Raw genomic sequence first — 24,043 nt, 5'->3', positions numbered from 1 at the left:
GAGCTAACTGAAACACAGATGGCAGCCATTACTAATGGCTTGCAGCACAACTAAACCTTGCATGTAGCTGTTAAGCATGTTCCTAAATGTCTGTTTCCCCATTCGGCTAAGTGCTCATTTGCACGGCTAACATTAAAAGCTAGCTCCGCCAGCCTTCATTCCTCTTTGCGTTTGATATGTGGTCTCTTTTCACTTCAGTTGAGTAGTTACACATGAGTTCAACATTCGACAGCCTACATATCACTGTATTTCCATTTACCACTTAAAAACTGTCATACCGTGCTGTTCCTACTACACGCTAACCACTAAGCTACTACTGAGCTTGTCATGTTTACGTCTGGTGAAGTGCCGAGGGAAAGCTCAGACAGGACGGCAATGACCATTAAATTAAGCAACAACGGCATCTAGTGGTGGAAGGTTCATTACATTTTGAAATAGCATTATGGATTGGGATTTCAAGTCTGTGTTTATAAAAAATGATGGATAATTAGTTTAACTGATTTGTAAATTTTGCACCGGCTAATTTGATAAAACCAGTTTAACCATTTAACCACGCACATCTCTCTTTCTCCCCAAATGACGCTAATTGGTCTGGTCTATTCTAGACCTGGCACCTGGAGCTTTATAAGATGGATTTGCTTGATGACAGACATGGAACCTGGCCAATCCATCAGCTTTGCAAGCCTGGTTTTAAGTTCTCAGTCGACCTCTTCCATCCTAAAACAATGCACAAGTATTTTTCTTTAAGGCATGGAAAATACTACAAACTAAAGTATTTTAATTTTGGCAACTATGTCAGGCAACAAAACAGTCAATTTAGAGTATGGAATTTGTTATCCTACCTCGACATTGTGCTGTTGCTCTTGAGAGACTGCTATTCCTGTATGCTTGAATGAAGCTTCAAAACTTACAGACCTCAGTTTACTCTTGGATATAAGCTTGACTACAGTTCTTGCTGAAAAAAGCAGATAACTTCTCCCCTCCATCTATAGGTACATATAAATTACTTTAAATAGCAATTCGGGAAAAAATATATACAAAAAATCTGCCAAAATACTGCAAAGGAAAAAAAAACAGATGAGGATCCAGAATAGAACCTTGAGGTACTCCACAGTTAAACGAAATATGGCTGTGTCCATAGATGATACTTTATGTGCTGTTCATGCCTACAACCTCAGTTTTAGAGCGCTTCTCATCGGTGTTTGATATTAACTTACAACATCTGCTTTCTTTGGTAGTATCCATGAGGTTGTTTTGCTGAGTAGCTCATTTATTAGCTGTTTGCTTTTCTTTATTCAAGGAAATATCACCAATCTAAACTAATTCTGCCCTCGAAGTCGCATCAGCTGTATATCTGAAAATTACACCCCTGAAAAGCCAAGTCAAATTCGTATTTTTCTCTGCCATTTTTGGTTGAGTCCTGCCTTCTCTTAATTTTGATTGGTCAATGAAGGAGAAGTGACACTGAAGAACATAGTGCACCACTGAGTGGTGTGTGGTGATGAAACCAGCAGACATAGAAACACATTGGTCTTGTTTTAGAAATAAGTGCTGCCAACGCAACAAAAATGGTAGCTGTGGATTCAGGTTCTAAAGAATTGTAATTAGATAAGAACAGTTACTGAGCAAACCATTACAAACTATGGCTAATGGTATCACAAAGTAAACTAGAATCTAGTTATAGTAGAGCTGTTTTACCTCAACATTGCATTTTTTCTGTAAGATAGTGTGTCATGATTTATAGGGCCATCTCAGTAGATATTAATTTAAAGCTTAACGCATCAATGAACTTGGGCTCAATCGCAGCACATCCAAAGAAAAGTTGGTGCTATATTGTGGATGATAATTTTTTTTGAGCCATATATATTGCACCAATTTCGAACAAAATACCCCAAAGTGCTACAGTTAAAAAAATCTGCCTTCCTTTGCTGCCTTTTTGTGAACAGAGTTTAGATAAGACTCTTTATCTTGTGCACCTAAAACAAACCTTAACCAGTTACTTAATCGCTAAGAAGATTTATAGCCAACAGTACAACTCTCAGAATGAACAGCCTTCTCATTTATTGGCTTTAGAGTCTGAAGTTTTTCCAATTTAAGAAGTAGTCTAAAGTTTTAATTTGAAGAATATGTGCATATCTACCCAGTCAGAGATGAGTTGTTCAGTATGTGCATCCTGTTTACTCCCTGATGTCTCCCAAACAGCTTAATGAGAAATGAAACACCTTTTGAAACACAGCAGAACATCATGTCAGAATGCATGAATGAAAATGATACACCTTGCTTTCACCCTGGCAGAGCTTATTTCATGTAAATTAAAACATGTTCAGGAGTGATGCATTTCCAGAGGCTGTTAAATATTTACTCCTTCAGCAGGCACAGGGGTTGCATAAAGAGCAGTGATATTTCATGAGGGTATTAAGCCTGGTTTATTTTTTGTGTAGGATGCATCATGGCATATTGAAGTAATATCTTGTTTTTTTATTTCCTATTTATGTGTGTAGTTCAGTCATGTTGTTATTCATGCCAGCTTTCAGGGTCTCCATGAAATCGATCAGAATCTAGTCATCCGAATACATCTTCCACACTACTGATCAAAGTCAGGAGCCCTAATTATTTAGAGCGTTACAATATATATAGGGGAGGGTGAGCAAATTAAATGGAACAACTAGATAGATTGTGCTATTAAACAGAGTCACCCTTTTGGATGTGCTGGCAACTGGTAAGTTATTTGTGATGTTAAAAGACATGTAGTTCTGTGTTGTTTTTATTTCTAACAAGCATATATTTGCAACCTGTTTTGTATTTATTTTAATAATTTATAGCTAATTTTGTTTGTATCACATAATACTTATTCAGAATATTTAAAAGCTCACTTGTTTTGATGTAATGTTTGTCCTTCATTCAACCAGAAGTCAAAAACATGACCTGTCTAATATCATTAAATGCAGAGTTTGTAGGCAGTTCTTACTATAAACGATAAAAAAAAGGGACATGCTTCTCAGTTCTGCACATCTCCGCTGTATATAGAGGGTATTCATGTGACATCCCAGGCACCACGAGGCAGTGCAGTTCCCTTGAGTGGCAGAAAGAGCAGTCTACTGACAGGAACCCCTATGGAGTCAACAGTAAGCGGCGTTATTTCTGGTGAAAAGTGGCGTATTTTTAATAACTACATCTTGGTAATGTTCACTGTTGTCAGTTCAGGTTATCAGCTGATTAAATCTGTTTATAGATTATAGATCCATACTGTTGCCGGACCACCCAGAGCAGATGGCAGCAAGAAAGATGCACTCTTGAGTTATATCTTGGACTTGTAGTGTTTTTCACAATTAAGTTGACAACATACAGTGCTTAACAAATATATTAGACCACCACCCAAAGTAAGGTTTATGCCACAGCTGCCCTAGATTAACAGCATTGGTAAAAACTGGTAAATCCAAAATCATTTTTTATGTATCTGCAATGGTTAATACACCAATATGTAGAAGCTCTTCGACCAAAATGATATTTTTAATGCTAAAATATAATTATTATTGTTATCCATGAATTTTCAAATTTACTGATTTACAAGAAAATGAAAAATAGTAAAGCACATTATAATTTCTTGATTAATATGTCAAATTATAGTTATTTACTTGCATTCCTGAACAGAAAAATGAGTTTTAGTGGTTGAATGTTATGCTTGATTAATTTCTGACTTCTCAGAGAAGCCCAGTGAGCCAGCTCAAATTTGGGTATAAAAAGATTAATTCAGTTTGAAATTCCTCATTCCTGTTCAAAATGGTAAAACGTGGAGAGCTCACTGAAAATGAAAGAGTCCGCATTAAAGCACTTCATGATGCTGGATGGTCTCTGAGACAGGTGGTCTAATAAATTTGGTAAGCACTGTATGTTGAAATCCAGGCTGCAGGCTAGGCTAAGAGCAGTCCCACAGAAACCTGTCATACCAAACTCCTTTCTCCTAGATGCCTGCTCCCATGCCAGCGGCATGGATGATGTGAGGCTGCGGATTTCTAACCACTGCTTGGACAACTGTATTTGCTGCTACAGAGGAGACTGCCAAATGAAATTTTGATTGTTTGTTTTTTACAGTGCAGTGACAATAAACGACTATCTATCCATCTATAGAAATGTTTGGAGTCGTAATGGTATGTTAATAAAAAGACACAAGATGAAGCTAAACTATTACAGTAGTTACAACAAGCATCAGATAGTGATTAATATTAGCTTAAACTCACTCCTTTCTCCTTCCCCTTACCTTAAAGGAAAATTAGACCTAAAATTCCAGCAGATCAACCATACGGATAAATAACACTAAGATGACAAGGTGTCTAATGACAACAAATTGTTAAATAGCTGTAATAGTCCTGTGACGTCAGATTAACACTGCTGGTTTAACAGGAAAGACCAAAATAATTTTCAAAGTGGCCTTCCTGGTTCGCACTCCTGACGGCACAGACCAGGAAGGCCACTTTTCAGCTTTTCTACCTAATTATATGAACTGTATCCATGAAAGCAGAATTACTGAAATGCCTTGCAGGTCTATAACCTTACAGGAGGGATGGAGTTCCACAATACTGAGGTTAGATTGGGCGATCAGTTTTGCAACAAGAATGAGAGGCAATAGCAGAACAGCAGCTATCAGTAGCAAGTACTGCTTCACTTCATGTCAATGGTAAACAAATTGTGTTTCTCACGATGTCTCTGCCATGACACGCCCCATTAACAACTATCAAAATTAAGGCTTTCTTTGGCTTTGAAAACTGTTGGAAGTGTTTAAGGACGTGTAAGACCTCAGCTTAAAAATATATGATGAAAGAGTTGTCACTTTTTACTTAAAGACCCTGTAAAGTGAAAATAAATTCATATTTAGATTTGTTGTGACAGGTCACTGTGTTATGAATCCCCAGGTCAAATTATGATCAAACAAAACATCTCTAGGTTTACAAAATTAAGCTTCAAAATCATGAAAAATGAGGCAGTAAAATCTGCTCCAGGATGGTGTGGGTTTGTCTGTTGAATGAGCTGAAGCCATGCCCACTCAGGAGAAATAGGATCCTCTCAATTTAAAGAAATGCTACAATCTGAATTGAGGAAAACACTCACGCCATTAGCCTGCCTCTTGACCTTTTGTTGACCTTAGAAGAAGAGACAAAGTCCATTTTCTGGCTCAAATCTCTGTTATGATACTTCAAATGATCCATAGACCACTGTGGCCAATAGATTTGTCAAATTTACCTCACAGTGAACAGAAAACAGCATTTAACTAACTGTTAACTTTCAATAAAAGCAGTTACATCAGCTAACAATAGACTGTACTGAGATGAACTGCTCTGTGATTTTATATGGTAGTGTTAAAGGTGGGGGTCAATCTCCACTGTGGGCTCTTGACATCATGAGCCCATATATTGGCCCTGCCCACATTAAACCAGGTCAGGAAAGAGGTGAAAAACTTTCTAATGGTCTACATCCAGAATTCAGTCACATGCAGATCTCAGTGTTTTCACATGTTTAAAACAACTATTTTCCAACATGTCTAGTGTGTTAAGACACAAATTTTGGATTTCACTTTACAGGGTCTTTAATGTAGGCATTTCAGTGCATAAATTCTATTTAATGTACCTTTAAAGAATAATAAATGGAGCAGTTAAAACAGTTGGTGTCCTTTTTGTTAGATTAGTAAGGTGATAAAATGATCAAACCTGCTTGTTTTGTGGTGTCGTTTTTTTTTTCTTGTCTTCCAACTATTTGCTTTAGCTCTGCTTTATGATTCACACATTTTTGTCCGACTGTCTGACTTTTTTTTTCTGCTTGCCTTTTTTTCCTTCCCACTTTGTAATACAACACAGTTTTCTGCAGTCGTGAAAGTGATATGTATTCAGCAATGTGCCTGTCATCTTCCCTCTCACACAGCTTCGTCCCCTGAGTGTCAACTGCTGAAGCAGGTAACTCGGGGCCCCTGGGGCCTCCCGATGGACCCCACGCTCCGCAGAGCCACAGACACCACTGCTGTCCAACTCAGCGAGATGGTCTCCCTGCCAGTTCTGATAAAACACTCTGTCACCGCTCCGCTCATCACACAGTGAGTGTTCACCTGACAGAAAACTGCAGGAGGAAAGGGTCTGCTCTGAGTTAGTGGAAAACATCACATTTGAAAGCACATTGCAAGTAAATCTGAGAAAGGTAATTCTGAAGAGAAATACCGGTCAGAGGGTTTTTTTGTAGCTTTTTCATTTTTCTGCTACATCAGGCAACTTAAACTGTAGTTGAGTGCACATTCTTCACTGGAGGAATAATTTAAATTCTTATTACTTTCCATTTTTGTTGGATCCTTTTTCTCTTTCACATTCCATCAGAACTCCAGACAAGCTTGTCAGTCTTTGCATACAATGTTTCTGCACACTGTGCAGTTTAACCTGCGTAGAGAAATGGATTCCCAATCCTTTTCTGCACAAAGAGAGGTTGTCATATATTTAGTGCTGGAATCCATAGCAATACATTTTTAGCAAAACATTTGTATGCCATGCTAAGATGATGCAATGCAGCTTGCCTTCAGATTTTCTGTTTTTGCTTCTCCCTGCTGATTTTTCCGCTTAAGACAACCTTCCCTCAATCCACTATGATTTAAAGGGAATTGGTTATGAATAGTTTAACTTAATGGGACAAAGGACAAAGTCTTGAAAGTAAAAATAGTATATTCCCTAAGCTTCTTCCGGAGCTGATGTCTATTATTCTTATAATGTGAATCAAATGTGCAAGTCAGCATCATTTCAGTCCTGATTTTCTCTTCCAAAACTTTCTCCTCCTAATCTTGGCCATTCTCTCTCCTCCACCTTTCCCCCAGTGTGTCATTGGTGAACAAGGCTGTGGTGGACTACTTCTTTGTGGAGTTGGGGGTGGAAAGACACTTTGAAGCACTGCGGCACTTCCTGCTGATGGAGGACGGGGAGTTTGCTCAGTCCCTCAGTGATCTGCTGTTTGAAAAGGTGAAGCTCTTTTAGAAAAGAAGGGCAGAAATAGACTGAAAGGGTTGAAAAAGGAGTGACAAGTGGTTAAAAGTGGCAAAAATGGGCAGCAAAAGTAAAATCAATGACCATTAAAAATGGCAAAACAGTGGCAAGAATGGGCAGCTAAGTACATATCAAAGGGTTAAAAAGTATTAGAAAATGGTCAACAGTTGCAAAAATTGGTAAAAAAAAAAAATTCCAATTATCATTTAAAGTGGCTAAAATGGGCAAGAAGTGGCAAAGATTTGCTAAAAATACAATAATGGTTTAAAAGTTGAAAAATGTGGAAGAATGGGCAGAAACAGAAATGTTAGCTTGTAATACTTTGCTCTAAAATGAGGTTACTATTAGCAAGGACGTGAGATCCAGTCCTACTCATCCAACATACATAGACTGATAACATCAATAAATCCCAGCTGGGGAGGGCCCATTCACCGGGTTTTTCAGGGGCCCAGCCAGTTCTGTGGGCAGGCAATGTTATTATTAACACACTATAATCCATTTGGAACCATATTTATGGCTATGCATGAATGTCAGTCCAATACTATTCACTTGATTCAATTTCATCTCAACCACCTGTTGAGGGAAATCTCTACAGCTGCTAAATATTCCTTTGTTCTGTTCGCAGTGGCCGTGTGGAGATCTGTAGGTAGTTTCAGTTTCTCCAGTAACTTTTTTCATTAAAACCAAATGCAGCTTTAAATGATGCAATGAGAGCAGTGAGAGTGTATAGAAACAGTAAAGCTGCAGGCCTGGCAGCTAAATAATGAGGTGACACTCATTATAAAGCTAAGGGGAGCTACAGGTTCTGGGGATAATTCTCTTTAGGTTCTTGTCTGCAGGCAGCCCCTTTCACATTCTCATATTGTTTTCACAATAGTATTACAAAATATACACTGTAGCTGCCATACCCTCTTGAGTATCTTTTATATCTGCTGTCTTTGTGCTTATTTCGTAACACGTAATGCCTCACCTCCTTCACTACTCCTGTCAAGCCCAGGTTTCCTGCTGTAAAATAACAAGCACAGCCTCTACTAACACCTTGGTGCTGTTGTGCAGAGACATCCATGTACATCTGTCAAATGAAGCCCATGAGACAGAAGGTTTTTGTTCCAGTCAAACACTTTACCAGCTGATTCCACTGATTAGCACACCTTCAACCAGAAAACAGGCTAATCATTGTAATCAGCTACCTGTGGTGTTTGTTTGCAAGAAAAACATTGAAAGTAAAATTGAATCAACAGGTGTAGACACAGGGGTAGTTATCCATATTTATAAAACACGTGTTCAATACATGATTCTGATTAGCCAGTTGCGCATAGCAATGGACTGCTCATGCTTGATAGCGCACTGTTGTTTTGGAGAATAAAGGGTTACTGTAAAGAGCAGGTGGTTGATAGGGACACAGCTCGAATTAAGACCCTGGTGGACTAACCATGCCGACCAACTGGTGTTGCGGCCTCACTACACATTCAAGGTTAAGAGGAGACAGCAGCCAAGCTCTGCTGCTGGCTTATCTTGAAAAATATACTTCCATACGGTTGATTAACCAAATGGTATATCCCTGTTTTTATGTGGGATTTTGATAAAGCAAGAAGAAAAAGAAAAAGCTTGCACAAACCTGTGTGGTGTTCCGTTCCATTCTGTCCTCAGATTTTCTCCTCATGATGTCATGTGGGGAGTTAGCCCCGCCCTCAGGTTTGGTTGGCCAGCCACTTGGAAGAAAGTTCAGCCTTCCGCCAGCGGAACGGAACACCACACAGGTTTGCTGCCAGCTGAGATGAGGATTAGGAGAACCATATCCATTGAGCCACATCCATTTCCTGAGAGGGGAGGAGTCAGGGGTGGAGTCAGATAGCTCATTAACATTTAAAGCCACAAACACAGAAACATCTCGTTCTGAGCAGGGCTGAAACAGAGGGGTTTTCAGACATGCCAAAATCCAGTACTGAAGTGTTTCTTCAGGAACAAACTTCACAGGCATGTTTTGGGGAAAACTCAGACCAATATAGACTTGTCTTAAAATGATAAAATATGTGACCTTTAAATTACTGAACCCTTAAAGGGGACATATTTTACCCTTCTAAGACAACTTTATATTGTTCTCAGAGGTCCCCAAAACATGCCTGTGAAGATTGTTTCTGAAAAAACACTCCAGTATTGGATTTTTGCATGTCTAAAGACCCCTCTCTTTCAGCCCTTCTCAGAATGAGTTGTTTCTGTGTCTGGCTTTAAATGGTAATTAGCTGTCTTACTCCACCCCAGACCACACCCCTCTCAGGAAATGGATGCAGCACTCGTGATATTAGAAACAGGGCGGAACTTTCCTCCAAGTGGGGGAGGGCCAACCAAACCTGGGGGCGGGTGCTTAGGCTCCTGGTGAGGTCACTAGATGTAAAATCTGAGAACGGCGTGTTTCAGCACACATTTTCTGAAAGGTGGAGGAGGGGAGGGAATGGATTTTTCTGGTACTTGAAGGGATTGTGGACTGGCCAGGGACACACATTTGTGTTAGAAAAGCCTGAAAAAGTGATTTTTGCATAATATGTCCCCTTTAAGGTTTGCATCATAAAAGCAACCAATTTCGCTCGAGACGTATTGACCATGTCCGCTAGTTACCTATTGTTCTGAATTCACATAAAGTAGATCAATCCAAACAGGTGGGAAACATGCAAAGCATCTGGGCAACTTTAAAATACAATACAACACAATGCAGTGACTACTGAAAGTAAATCATCACAACATTATGTTTCATCCTGTTACATGAGCAATAGATTACTGGGAGGCCAGAGGGCCACAGAGCTGCTACATGCCACTGACATAGAAAAGTTCACTTTTGAGGTGGAAAACCACAGACATTGTACATGAAACCAAACATCCTTTGTCGCAAACATCAACCTTTTAATTTCCTCATGTACTCACCTGTAGTAGAAGCAAGAAAGTCATGGAATCATGTCAAAGATAAATCAACCCCACAAGGCAAATACTGCTGTTGACATACTTTTTCCATGTGAACTTGTAGTTCTTCTGTTATCCAGTGCCACCTATACAGTAATTCACCATTTTCATTGCTTTTCTGGTTATGCCAAAATAATCCATGTAGATAAAAAGAGATGCTGCCTGGTCTTTTCTTGTTAAATGTACATACATGTTCCAAGCAGCACCATACAGAGTAAACTGGGGTGAGTCTTCAGCTGCACTGTTGTGTTCAGTGGACATGAACTGTAACTATCATCATATCAGTCCATGGGAAGAGGTCAGATTAATTTGAAGACGGTCAGTTTGCTGTGGGGAAAGGATAAAGAAAATGACAAGAGCATTGAGACGATGTTAAAACACCTTAAATCTGTTCTCTATTATATAGGAATCTACAAAACGGGAAATAGGGCATAAAATGAACATGTAATAGGCCGTGGTATGGAATATGACAGTGTTTTAAGGATGAGTGAACAGAAAAGAAAATGCCTACAGACTCAGACAGTGACAAGGCAAAAAACCCATTCCAGTGCTGCACTGATTCATGCCAAAGTTAGAATTATGTCACCAGTTTGGTTATTGAAGTTGTCTTTTAGGCCAATCTGCTTCTCTCAAACTAACTTTCAATCAGCCTAGAAAACAGAGCTGGAATCTGAGGCCTCCTGACAAACAGGCACAACCAAGGTTAAAAACATTCTGACTTTTTCATGAGTTTTTACTCGTATTTTGATTTCACTTTCAATTTAGTTTGATTTTTATTAGTTTTCTTGCTTTTTTTTTTTTTTTTTTGTTTTGTCCTTATTTTTTGCAAAAATGCTATGTTCTGCAAGCCTTTGTCTGCTCTGAGGCTGCCAAAATTAGATTTGCAAATAATAACAATAATAATAATAATAATGATAAGTTTTATTTGTATTGCACTTTCCATTTCAGCAATCTCAAAGTGCTACAGAACAGAAGAGTAATACGATATAATTAACGATTAAGAGGAGAACCTATGAAAGACATTTAGCAAAAAGCTTTAGTAAAAAGATAGGTTTTTAGGTCTCGTTTAAAAGCATCTGCAGTTTGTGGGGCCCTCAGGTTGTCAGGGAGGGCGTTCCACAGCCTTGGAGCTGCAGAGCAGAAGGCCCAATCACCCATACTGCGGAGCTTGGTTCTGGGGACTTGGAGGGTGTTTTTTGGTTGCAGAACCGAGGGTGCATGAGGAGGTCTTGGGGGTGAGGAGTTCCTTGAGGTATTGGGGGGCCATGTCTGTGAGTGCACTAATGGGTGAGGAGAAAGACCTTGTACTCAATTCTGTATGGGACGGGGAGCCAGTGAAGAGATTTTTGAATGGGGCTGATGTGTTCATGTTTGTGGACCCTCATCAGGATCCTGGCAGCACTGTTTTGGATATACTGTAATCTCTGGATGCTCTTGCCAAGGATCCTGATGAGGAGTGCATTACAGTAGTCTAAAACCATGAAAAAGCAGTAACTAGTAGTTAATGCAAAAGTCCTCTGATAAGAAAAGCATGCACAGGCCTTTTTTTTAGGGTTTTATCAGTGAAATGGTTAAAACCTATGTTGACTTTTGGCGGCAATATGTCACTTTTTCTTCTCTCCTGGGTCCTGGGTGGGCTCTGCTTTTCTTAGGTACATGTAGGGGGGGCTCCAAGGAGAAATGGTTGGGAAACACTACTCTATACCATTGTGTCTTAGCATCTTCCTAGGGATTTGAAGGACAGTTTAGCTACTGGTCTCTATGAGTATGCTGAAAGTAGTTATTAAAGAACATAAAGATATTCATAGCAATCATACCGTTTTAGAAATATGTTTAAATAGGCTACTCTTTTCTCCTCATTTTGTTTATTCAAATGCATGAAGTCTTGACCAATGAAATTAGACAATTTTGCACTACCCCAGTTGGTTGAGTGGCTCAATTAACTTTAATACTGGGGATCACGGCACATATGATTTTAGAAATATGCTGTAGAATGTGTTCATAAATGCTGTTCATTCAGCAGTGCACACAAACTTTGAGTCACTCCAGCATAAGTCCATGATTTTCTTTTTTTCTTTGAAAAAAAAGGTCAAAGAATACTGTTAATAAAAGACCATACTTCTCAGTTTTGCAATGAATAAAGCCACAAAATCTGAATCACTTTGTGTGACAGATCATAGTGTTCATTGTGTTCATTTCATAGACTAAAACAAGGACTAAAAACTGTTGTTGACTACCTTTTTTCTATGAGAAAGATAAGACCAAGAATAGCCAAGAATAGATCTTTGATGACTGAAACTCTGATAAAAAGTAAGTTTAGTTCTAATCAAGGAGTCTTAAACGGAATTTAGATTGTGGCAGATAAGTATGAGTTTTACATTTAATATTAACTCTACAATATGGCTAAATCAGTACAAGAAAATGAATCTCTTGATTAAAAGTAAATAGGAAAATGTAAGCGTGTTGTATTGACTAAAATTGGACTAAAATGTTTTTAAAATTTCCTTGACTAAATCTATGCTAAAATTATAAACTAGGAAAATTACTCAAGTAAGACTCAAACTCAGTCGATTTAATATTAAGTCTAAAACTAAGACTTAATAAAAAAGATGCCATGATTAACAGTGCTGTCAGGCATTTTTCTTGCACCATTCACTAAAACTACAGATATTTTGTTAGTTTTGTAAGCACACAATACAGTTAAAGCCCAGTTTTTATTTATGTTTGCCTGAAATTTTATAGATATATATTTTTGGGCTTTTAATGCCTTCATTTAGAGAGGAAGACAGTGGGTAGCGTCAAAAAACAGTGGTGAGAGAATGTTTTGCACCTCTGCATCAGCTTCATTTTTCAACACTAAAGGTTTCCTTTTCACCTTGTCCTAATTCTTCAACAGTGAAAATGTTCAGATTAAATGGGAGCAATAGCAGCTAGTTTATCTCAGTAGTGTTCATTTAAGAGTTATGGTGGCTCATTTAAAGTCAGAGTTTGCTGTAACTACAGATTCTAACAGACTATTTGTTTAGCAGAATTAATAAAAATGTTTTGTCTTCATTTTAAGGAAATAAACTTTTTTTGAGTCGGATAATGCACAGTAAGAGAGTTTTCTGGGCTGTTCTAATAACCCTCTCACTACACATTATCCATTACGTGGCCTTGTGTATTGTATTAAACTGTTGTTTTCCTCCTCACAGCTGGGCAGTGGACAGACCCCTGGTGAGCTGCTGACCCCTCTAGTCCTGAACTCCATCCTCAGTAAAGCTCTCCAGTACAGCTTACATGGAGACACACCTCTAGCTAGCAACTTCACTTTCGCCCTGCGCTACCTCCCTGAGACGTTCCACCCACACGCCCCCGACTCTCTCAACTGTCTGGAGCTACGCTACAAGGTGAGGAAGTATGAATGAGTAACAGATTATGTATACACGCTCAGCATGAGTGACAGCTTAAATATGACAACCTGTCATGTCTTGACAAACTGCTCTGGGCGTGGAAAATTAGCTTATCACGCACTTCAAATGGCTGAACCTCAGATTGATTGGAGTTAGGTCTTTTGGATGACATGCACAGTGACTAATGCTGCATTTATTGTCCTCTGCTCTTGTTCTCCTCCCTCCCATTTCTCTCACAACTGTTTCCCTCCTGTGTAATCTTGAACCTTTCCTGAAACTCTTCCCTTCGCTATCTCCTTCCTCATGTTTTTTTTCTGTTTTCTCCCCATACATCTTCTTTTACTCTCCTACCCCCCATCTTTCACCGCTCCATCTTCCCTTCACATTCCTCTCACCTCCTTTATCAACGTCTCTGCACTCACACCTTCCTCCTCCCCTCCCTTTTACTCACCCTCATCTGTCACTCTCCCTTTGCCTGTTTCCCAACTTTTCTTTCACACTTGTTCTCACACCTTACTCACGTTTTATTTATTTGTTTTACCTTGGTTTGTCTGTCTCCTTGCTTCTGCGCTGGCTCCCAGGTGGACTGGCCGCTGAACATCATCATCACGGACAGCTGCATGAACAAGTACAACCGTCTGTTCTCGTTCCTGTTGCAGCTCAAGCACATGGTGTGGAGCCTTCGCGAGGTCTGGTTTCACCTCAAGAGGACAGGTGAGAGCTTTTGATGCCAACCCAGCTTACATTCCACCTTTTCTCAGTGAAGGATGACTTAAGATTCCTCCAGTTGTGCTTCAACTGTTCATAAAATATTTATAAAGGGAAACACTGCGAGTCCTTTATGTTTTATTTATACAAAGCATATCTCATTCAAGCAGGATTGTTGTGTAACTCGGTACATAGATGATATCCTGAAGGGTAAATACAGTGTTATGATGACAGAGATGTGAACTTCAGCCCTTTACACATTTATATTACTAATCACAAGGACAGAATTAGATGATGTCTTAACTTAGGACTCAAACTGCATTTTGGAGCTATTAGAACTGATTTTAAAGGACTAAATGATACAAAGTATTACACTACTTTTGGTTTAGGTTGTTTTCATTTTAAAGTGATTTCAGAACTGTGTGATATTGAAAAGGAGCAGGTAGCCTGTTTAGCTTGTACCCTGTGTTAGCATTGACTTGTTCCTGTCCTCTGTCTGTCCATCAGCGCTGGTGAAAGGTGCTGGACGCTCGGTGCAGTTTCGTCAGCTGCAGCTGTACAGACATGAGATGCAGCACTTTGTCAAAGTGATACAGGGATACATCGCCAACCAGATCCTGCAAGTGTCCTGGAGGGAGTTTACAGCCAAACTGGCCACTGCCAGTGACCTGGATGCCATCCACCGCACACATGCAGACTACCTCAACAGAGCCATCTTCAGGTGAGAGAGGGAACTGCATGCGCATAGCTATTTGGTGCTTGTTATTAAAGCATGGAAAGGGGATTTCTGTCTCTCTTTTTTAACTATAATAAATTCTGCTGTAAAAGATGCATTTTGAAAAGATAAAATTTCCTTCACACATTTTTGATTATTTTATTCACTGTTTAGTTTTACTAAATATCAGTAAATTATGACAAATGTCTACTAGTCCTTCCTGGAGCTGAGGAAAAAGTCTTTTAATGCTTTGAGTTGTACATAATCAAAAGATATCTGTTAACTGTGACAGAGAAGCCAGTAAATACTCACCCTTTTAAAGCTTATATTGCTCTATTTAATCATTTGTAATGGCATGTTATGATTTATTCAGTGATAGCAGAACTAATGTTATTGCAGGTTACATGCAGGGTCTTTAAAAGTAGGAAGAAGTATGGGCCTAGAAATGCATTTACAGAGATCAATAATATAAAAGACAATTTCTGTGACTTTGCAGATGCCTGATCAAAACAAATGAATGGCAGTGGCTCATTAATTGAACATTGTGACCCCACAAACACTTTTGGAGTAATGTTAATGTATCTGAAAGCAAAGCGTTTGCATTGAGATTCCCTGTTCATAAAACAAAAATATGATCCATGAAAGGTAAATATTTCAGTCTCTGTTCTGTTTTTCATAGTTTTCTCATGTCTTTCAGACAGCCACAATTTTTAATGTGAGATTTGCAGAGAGGAAAATGGTAAAGCAGAATGTTTCCCCATACTCTCAGCTCATGTTTCAAAGTTGGTTTGTGGCAGGGAAATAAAAAGATCCCTCTGCCTCACAAACTGGACCTGTTGTTGCTGTTTTCTTTTTTCTATTAGTGCACTCAGCTAAGGGGCAGAATGCACCTGCTGGTTGTAACTTAAGTCGGTCTTATCCACAATGTCCAATATAGCTACAGCCGACTTCTAGGCCCCACTTACACTGAGTGCACCAAGCACAGCTAAGCCCAGTCTTGCCATGCACGTTCATGTGAACGTTCACTGAGAATTGCCAAGACACTTCCCTCTTGTCTAACTTCAATCAAACTACTGTCAGAAGATTTATGATATACATAATCCTAAAGAAATAGTCATCAATTCTTTGTCGAACCAAAGAAACATCTCTTATATCTCTGTATATTGTTGTCTGATAAATATTGACGTTCTCACAGGGTTTTAAACGCCTCTCCTGCTTGCTGCTGCTCTGCTGTCTTGAATTATGGAGTCTTTCAATCCAATTATTACCCCAACGTTTATTTACTACATAGCCTTTATATCCCTCTTTTCTTAAATGCAGGATTCTGACATACTGGAAGAGAAAAGTTTCTAAAATCTATCAGTTTAAACCCTCTTCAATCAGCCCCTGCTGGGCTGGGACAGCTCTGTGTATCGGACATCTCGTAGCCTACTGAAGAAGAAGATATTTTTGAATTATTTGTAAGGATTGGCATTTTGTCATTTGGTCAACCAACTACAAATTAATCAGCTGCAAAAGGATTCATGTAGTCCCAGCTCACGATATGCTAGTGTTTTCTTGTCTCTTTTTTTGTTGAGGTGATTGATCTTTGACTGTCTTACTACAGGGAGGACAAAGCTAGAATAAATTAATGAGCCTGCTTGGATCTTGATTTCTTTCAAAATTCCTTTTTTTCAATACTTATCTTGATTTTGTATTCATAAAACAAGATCAGAATGTAAAGTGCCAGTAGTTATTATCACTTTTAGAGCCATATTTTCAGATCAGCTCTCTATTTCGAAATCCATTTCCTAAATGAACTTGTTAGTATGGAAACTTACAGTGCATTCAAAAAGTGTTCAGACCTCCTTCACTTTTGTCAATTTTGTAGGGTTGCAGCCTGATGCTACAATCCTTTAAATTCCTTTTTTATTCTCAATTATCTACTCTGAGTACTCCATCATGACAAAGGGGAAACACATTTAAATGAAATAGTAAGTGTTTGCTGCTTGGAGTTTTAAAGTAGTGTATTTTTTTCATTGAGTTCTTCATCTGACACCTGAGACCTATGAATAAATCACCTGGATAATCATAGCTGCATCAATAATAAGTGCAATTAGATGCTATTTGGTACAGTTTGGATATAACACATGTGCTTATCTTGAACATAAGTTAGAAAAAAACTATTCTGAACCATGGTTATAAACTGAACACTATTATAAATGATTTATTCTTGATATGCCATGCACAGCAAGTTGAGTGGCACACTGTGAACACACGGTTACTCATAAAATTAATTCAACCTCCTCGCTAGAAGTTAATTAAAATTCCAGGCTTATTTGAGGCCAACTTTTGAACCTGATAAATGATTTAATCTCATTAGGAGGGCTTGTCAAGTATCACACTTTCCTGTGTAGAGTTACAGCCCCTCTTAGATTTCATTTCAAGGTTCCTTGTCGCCTCCCTTAAACTTTCTGCTCTCGCCTCCTCAGGGGTTTGCTGACAGAGAAGGCGGCGCCGGTCATGAACATCATCCACAGCATCTTCAGCCTGATCCTCAAATTCAGGGCTCAGCTGATCGCACAGCCCTGGGACAGCCAGCAGGGGGAGGCAGTGCACCCCAGCTTCATCGCCATGCAGCAGTCGTACAACACCTTCAAGTATTACTCCCACTTCCTCTTCAAAGGTGAGCACAGTATGCTTCTCTCTCACCTGTTTAGATTAACACATCTCAATACATCAATGTTTTGAATTCTAGGAGATGGAGCTAAAAACTGAAGCAGAGCTGATCTTGTCTTGATTTCATAATGTTTTCTAATTGGGTTTTTAATACAATGACTTGGATGTTACTCAGCTTAGCTATAATAAAGTCAAAGGATGTGTGAGTAACCACTTGACATTAAACCACTGAGGAGGAAAAGGATCAGTTTCAAATACATTACATAACCTGGAGGAAGAAAGGTAGTAACAATGACAATCCCACTCACTTTAATCCTTTGATTATGTTTCATTTATATTTAAATATAGCTTAAAAAGGCTATAAAAGTGGATTATCTTGTAATTTTAAGTGGTATCTGTTTAATTAATGGTTGCCACCTTCCATAAAATTGAGTCTTATTCAAAACAAAATTAAATCTTCTCCAAATATAAGAGATTAATTATGTAATCCAGCTACAGTGCAATGGTCGGGGGCGTCATGTTCTCTGTCAGTTGTAAATATTAACCTTTTATTGTTTTAATGAAAAATAGAAGAAGAGATGGAGTCGGGTTCATCTGTGATTAAGATGATTAAATTAAACATTGCCTGGCTCTGCTTAGTGCATTAAAATGATTTAGAGTTTTGAAACAGTTTTGTATTGTTTTATTACTGCTCACGTTCAACTGGAAATATCTTAATGAGAACAAGGATTAAGGATTTTGTTTTTCATTTCTTTTACCGCAAACATATCAGTGGCCGAATTCTTTCTAGCAGTTTACCTTTGTTTAAAAATAAATTTTGGAAAAAAAAACAAACTTTTTTTTATTGAAGCAAAGTGGTGTATCAGGATTTATTTATAATGTGTGTTTGGGTTATACCTAACAATATTGTTATTCACAATTATGATATAACACATAAATGTTATCATGAGTGTATTTGTTTGGTTATCAAAATAAAGGCAAACATTAATAGTTTTTGCAGTACTGCTTTCAAATTAATTTGACAAAAAATATTTTTTTTCCCTTTTTTGAAAATGAAGGTACTTCTACAAAGTGCAGTAGTGGCACTATTGTAAACTTAAAAATGGAGTATTTAAGATTGGAAATATTAACAACATCTAACAGATTCAAGGTTGCAACGCTCACTACTGGTGGTAACTGTGGTAATTCAAAAATAACACATATCTAATGTGATCCTCTCTGTAGAACTGCAGAAATATGCAAGATGAAAAAAAAGGCCAAAATGGAGTAATCTGTGGAGGGGACCCTCCTTGTGTATAAATTAACAGCTTATTCTGAGTTGATTAAAAATAAAACAATTTCACAGTTTGAGTGATGGTGAAGAACAGGATTGGTTGTCACACGTTTTACTCTAGTGTGAATTTCTCATCATGAAAACTTCCATCAGTAGTGTTTCCTACATTCAATTGAATCTTAAGGTGTTGGCTCGAAATGTGAGTCCCTCTCATTTTCCAACATAATGGAACACAAAGATAATTAACCCTTTTACCTACTAAGCCGGCGCCGGCGCTGTGTTTTATATGTCTGGAGTATTATTACCGTAACTCTGTCAGAGTTGCTGAGAATTGTGGGCATGTGCACATATATGGTTCATTACAGTACTCGCAACCATATGACATGGGCATTCATAGCAAAACACCATAGCAAAACACCAGACGTATCGTGAGATCGCTACACAGATTATCAACACTGTAACTCCTCGAAAGTTTGCTCAATCTAAAAAAATCCAATGCTGACAGAGAGCTGAGAATCTGTGCTTTCCGGCAATATATGATGTGTGGTATATACAGTGCTTAACAAATTTATTAGACCACCACCCAAAATAAGGTTTATGCCACAGCTGCGCTAAATTAACAGCATTGGTAATTACCGCAATCATTTTTTATGTTTCTGCAGTGGTTAATACACCAATATGTAGAAGATCTTTAACCCAAATGATATTTTTAATGCTAAAATAGAATTATTATTGTTATCCATGAATTTTCAAATTTACTGATTTACAAGAAAACTGCAAAAATAGTAAAGCACATTTTTATTTCTTGATTAATATGTCAAATAATAGTTATTTACTTGCATTCCTGAACAGACAAATTAGTTTTAGTGGTTGAATGTTATGCTTGATTAATTTCTGACTTCTCTCAGAGAAGACCAGTGATCCGGCTCAAATTTGGGTATAAAAAGGTGAATTCAGTTTGAAATTCCTCATTCCTGTTCAAAATGGTAAAATATGGAGAGCTCACTGAAAATGAAAGAGTCCGCATTAAAGCACTTCATGATGCTGGATGGTCTCTGAGACAAATATGACAGGTGGTCCAATAAATTTGTTAAGCACTGTATATTACAGTAATGTTAAACAGCACTGCGAAAACGGCAGCTTTGGCAGAAGACGAGTGAGAAAGGAGAGTGAAGGAAGAGAGTAAAAGGAGAGCGAGCGAGAGTGGTGTTCTGTTTTCAAAAAATAGCGTTAGATAGTGGCATTTGTGCGTGTCTCATGTGCAATAACAACATGTTACTTGAGAATGTTGAACATTGTGACAACCAACCCAATCAAGGGGATGGTTGTCAAAAATTATGGGGTTGTTTGTCACAATGTTGTTTTAATCAGAAAAAATGAAAACAAAGCCAAGAATGCACAGCTAAATTTGAGACTTTAATTGCATTGACATGTTGAAAACCAAATGCATCTTAACACAAAATGAGCAGGGAACATGAACAACTTTAGGTCAGCCTATAGGCCTATAGCAACAAAACAAATAGGCATAAAAAGAACAGCCTACTAAACTAGACTGCACGCATTCACTATGTGTGTTACAGTGATGGATAATGTAGGGTCTGCACACTGCAACTAAGCAGAGCATGTATGCCCTCTGTTTGCGCCTCTAACACGTGTCCCATACCTCCCCTGAATGCTGTGACGACCAACCTCGAAGAGAATTTGATGACCAATCTCTGCTGGAATTTCCTTCTAACATTAAAGCTAACAACCATCTAAGAACTACTTAGCCAGCCAACAGCAATCTAAACTGCAGCTTTCCCTTCACAGTCTTTAATGGTAACAATTGTTTTGTTATAAACCCATTGTGTAAAAGCCAAGAAGAAAAATAATAAGCTGAATATTTACAATTTTCCACGAGAAACACATAAAGTTGTCTCATCTCAAGTTCAGCTGTCCTACTCCAGAGAGACTATGTAGGTGAGCTCTGATCCCAATTCTGGAAATGTCAATACTAAATTTTGGTGGTGAGATATGAGTGTGACAACCAACCCTGTACTCCTACCTAGGCCTACCTATAAATATTATATTACATTTTTTTTTTTTTTTTTAACAAGTTTTTCCACTAAATATTGTAGGCTTAATACAACCACTGCACCTTTAAGGGCCTTGCTTTAATTAGTTTTCTAAGGCTTTCAAGTACTACATAATACAAAAATAATTGCAGCCTTTTATGTGATTATGTAATTGCACTTCCTGACATTGCAATACAATTGTGATTATATTCATTGTGCAGCAATAGCACAATTTTAATCCCTTTTTATTACTGAGATATATAATCACAACTACAGAAAAAGAAACTTTTCTTCAGCAAAGTTACAAAGTGATTCATGTTTCTTTTCTTACAGTGGTGACCAAATTAGTGAACCGAGGCTACCAGCCTCATCTTGAAGATTTCCTGCTTCGCATCAACTTCAACAACTACTACAAAGACTCCTGAGGGGTGTGTGAGTCTTACATGAACAAAGAGTGAATCATAATAGAGATACTTATTTAATGTATACCTTGAATGCATTTATTTTTGGAGTGTCTCCTTATGTGTGCATAAGAGGACAGATATTGCTAAGTCTTTCCTTTTCATCACCCGTTAAAGAAGAGAAAATCCTGTCTCTAATGTACATGTGGACATTCATTGTACATAAAAGCCTATTTAGCAAATCAAATGTGCAGGACTTTTGCTACAATATGTGTGCTTTTAAACTGTGTGCTGCCAAACTTTGAGTGTGATAAGCTTCCTGCTGTAATGTCTAACATTTTCCATGTGCCTCCAGCTTTGTACATTTTAGGTGCATTGAAATATATATTTGTCAACTATCTGTAAATAAAAGAGCAAAATGCTTTCTTTTCTAAAATCTGTGATGTCTGGAGATGGTATTTAAAGCTCTTTTAATGAGGTAAGGAGGAAACTTCAGTAAGAAAAAAGGATATGTTTACTTAAGACTGCATGGTAACACTGGTTTTAGAAAATGACAAATTAAGTACAAAGATTATGGGTGGTCGACTCTGTCGACTTCAGCTTTGTACAAAAAGAGGATAGAGTTAAGTCTTTGCTTTTGACGCTGAATGTATTTTCTACAACATGAGATTTCTCCTTACAGAGCGTTACCCTCAAAGCACAGGTTTTTCAGGACTGATCTGCAGGGCTTTACAATGCTGCAGGAAATATGGACAGTTAGAGGATTGACATGTCGGAGCTGTTTATCAGAGGAACCACACTGGCAACAGCCTTTGGCGGTCATGAAACGGGCAGAAAATAGTTGACTCCATCACTCAGTAACATGTTTGTTTTCATCACAGTAGTTTAATTAAAGGTGCACTTGAAGATCTCAGCCAGCATCTACAGACGGAGGGCAAAAGTCAGCTGAACAGGTGTCAGAGCATTGGTCCACACATATCAGAGAGAAAAATGGGTTTCTATTTTAACTTGGAAAACTGTTTCACATTTGTGAAAATACAAAGCAGGGGAAAAAAGAAAAGATATATGCTGCTGTAATATCAATTCCTAACACTAGTCCTACTGGGGCCAGCAGATGTAAGTTTAGTATAAAGATGGAAAAAAGGGCTAAATAGTCAACCAAATCAAACCATACAAAAAATATCTGCATGTATTTTCAGACTTTAGTCCAGCACATAACCAACCATTAAAAGTTAAATTGTTTCTTTTTTGTACAAAATATACAATTGGTTATGTTTTTGTGTTTGATATTTACTGATGGAGGTAACATTTCACAAAAGATGCCAATTGCTTTAATTTTCTTAGTTATTTTGGTGTAACGTTGCCACTGCGCTAACATTTTGCCATGTTTGACCATGAAATCAAACCAGAGTTTGTCAAACAGGTGACTGCCCTTGCCCAAAAAAATCTCTCATTTGATTCAGCAGTTAGGTGTGCTAGGTCGGGATGCACACTATGATGTCTGTATCTGCAGATATTAGCTTAAAAGGTGTACTATCTGTAAATTCTGTCCGATATTTTCAACCAATCTTTGGGCTTTTAAAATCTGCCTATATCAACTGTAAACATTGGCTGTATGAACAATATGTTGGTGGAGTTTTAGGCTGGACCAACAGATCTACTTTAGCTGAAGTTTTTTTCTTTGTTCATCATTCTTTAAATGTGTAGCCTAATGACTGAAATGTGTTCATTTGTTCATCCTAAAACTTTAAGTTCTGCGTTTTAAGGACAGAAGTTTTAGGTCTAAATTACATTTAAAAGACAGCACTGATATCAGCTAAAATTATTTTGTAAATATCACCCTACCAGATATCGGCCAGAATGCAATATTGTGCCCGTGCCAACCTTGGTCCTGTACTGCTGTGGCCTCCTGATGGCCTACTTACAGGCCTGTGCCAGTCCCATGTCCCTGTCTGGACAAGCCCAGACAGGGCTGTGGTGAAGTAGACCAAGCAAGCCAAATACCCGCAAAACCTCAGCTACCATTCCCGTATCAGGTAGCTGACCCTTCTCATCCCCATTTCCCTGAGGATGTCAGGATTAGACATGGTTTTGCCAACAATACCCAAAAGAGGCCGTAGAGAAGTTGGAACAAAGGAGTCCAGTAGATGCCTCTGGCCATCAGTCCAGGCCTCACAAGAGTATAGTAAGACCAGGACCAAGAACCAAAAAAATGACTTTTGTACGCATGCTCAGATATTGGGAACACCACATTGTCCTGCTCAGCGAACCCACTGCCCTGTGTGTGATTCCAAGTCTGCGGTTGTTCTCAGCCTTGCAGTCAGAGGATCAATGGATTATGCTGCCAGAGTAGGTGAACTAGTCTGCAACTTCCACACTCTAAACCTTTCACAGACACAGATTTTATGGTAGCACCTGATGCCTGGATCTTTGTTTTTGCCCAGGAGTACAACAGATGAAAGTCTGCTACTTTTATAGGTTCATATCATGATTTGCTAATTAGTCTATTAATAGACATGAGTCAACTTCCCGTCAACAGGACTGATATTAGAACCAATATGTGTCCGTGGTACTCAGCCATCTGTTTTGATTGGCTTTACGCGTGATGTCTAGCCAATCAGACGGGATTGTGGGGAGAGCTTACGGTAAGACTGTAGAAAGTGAAAACAGATTCAAAGTAGCAATTTTGTTAATTTCATAAGTAACTGAAAACACTGATACAAAAAGTCGGCCAAATGCTGAGCATCTGCCCCGATACTTGGCCAGGCTGATAATCTGTTAACCTTGTTCTTATTTACAGTGGATGGATAGGAAAGTGGCACCACCATCTTCTTTAGCACTACAACAGATATGAGTGATTTTTCCAAAATGGCAAAC

General features: G+C 38.4%; 1 protein-coding gene across 3 annotated transcripts in view; it reads left to right on the top strand.

Moving 5' to 3' along the window:
- The window catches only part of tubgcp6 (tubulin, gamma complex associated protein 6), a 56,850-nt gene extending 35,294 nt beyond the window's left edge, over nucleotides 1–21,556 (top strand). For 2 of the 3 annotated variants that reach the window (XM_041796437.1, XM_041796439.1), the window contains exons 19-25: nucleotides 5,914–6,082; nucleotides 6,845–6,986; nucleotides 13,160–13,354; nucleotides 13,939–14,071; nucleotides 14,573–14,786; nucleotides 17,252–17,445; nucleotides 21,099–21,556. In XM_041796437.1, coding sequence (XP_041652371.1) covers nucleotides 5,914–6,082; nucleotides 6,845–6,986; nucleotides 13,160–13,354; nucleotides 13,939–14,071; nucleotides 14,573–14,786; nucleotides 17,252–17,445; nucleotides 21,099–21,190 — 1,139 coding nt within the window. In that variant the 3' untranslated portion in view covers nucleotides 21,191–21,556. Of the gene's footprint in view, nucleotides 1–3,027; nucleotides 3,283–5,913; nucleotides 6,083–6,844; nucleotides 6,987–13,159; nucleotides 13,355–13,938; nucleotides 14,072–14,572; nucleotides 14,787–17,251; nucleotides 17,446–21,098 lie in introns of those variants that run through there. The other variant, XM_041796440.1, reaches the window with a different exon arrangement.
- The last annotated feature ends 2,487 nt before the right edge of the window (nucleotides 21,557–24,043 follow it).

The sequence above is a fragment of the Cheilinus undulatus genome, linkage group 9 (genome assembly GCF_018320785.1).
Source record: "Cheilinus undulatus linkage group 9, ASM1832078v1, whole genome shotgun sequence".
Lineage (NCBI taxonomy): Eukaryota > Metazoa > Chordata > Actinopteri > Labriformes > Labridae > Cheilinus > Cheilinus undulatus.
Note: the sequence above shows the minus strand (reverse complement) of the source record. Positions and strands in the feature narration are given on the sequence as shown.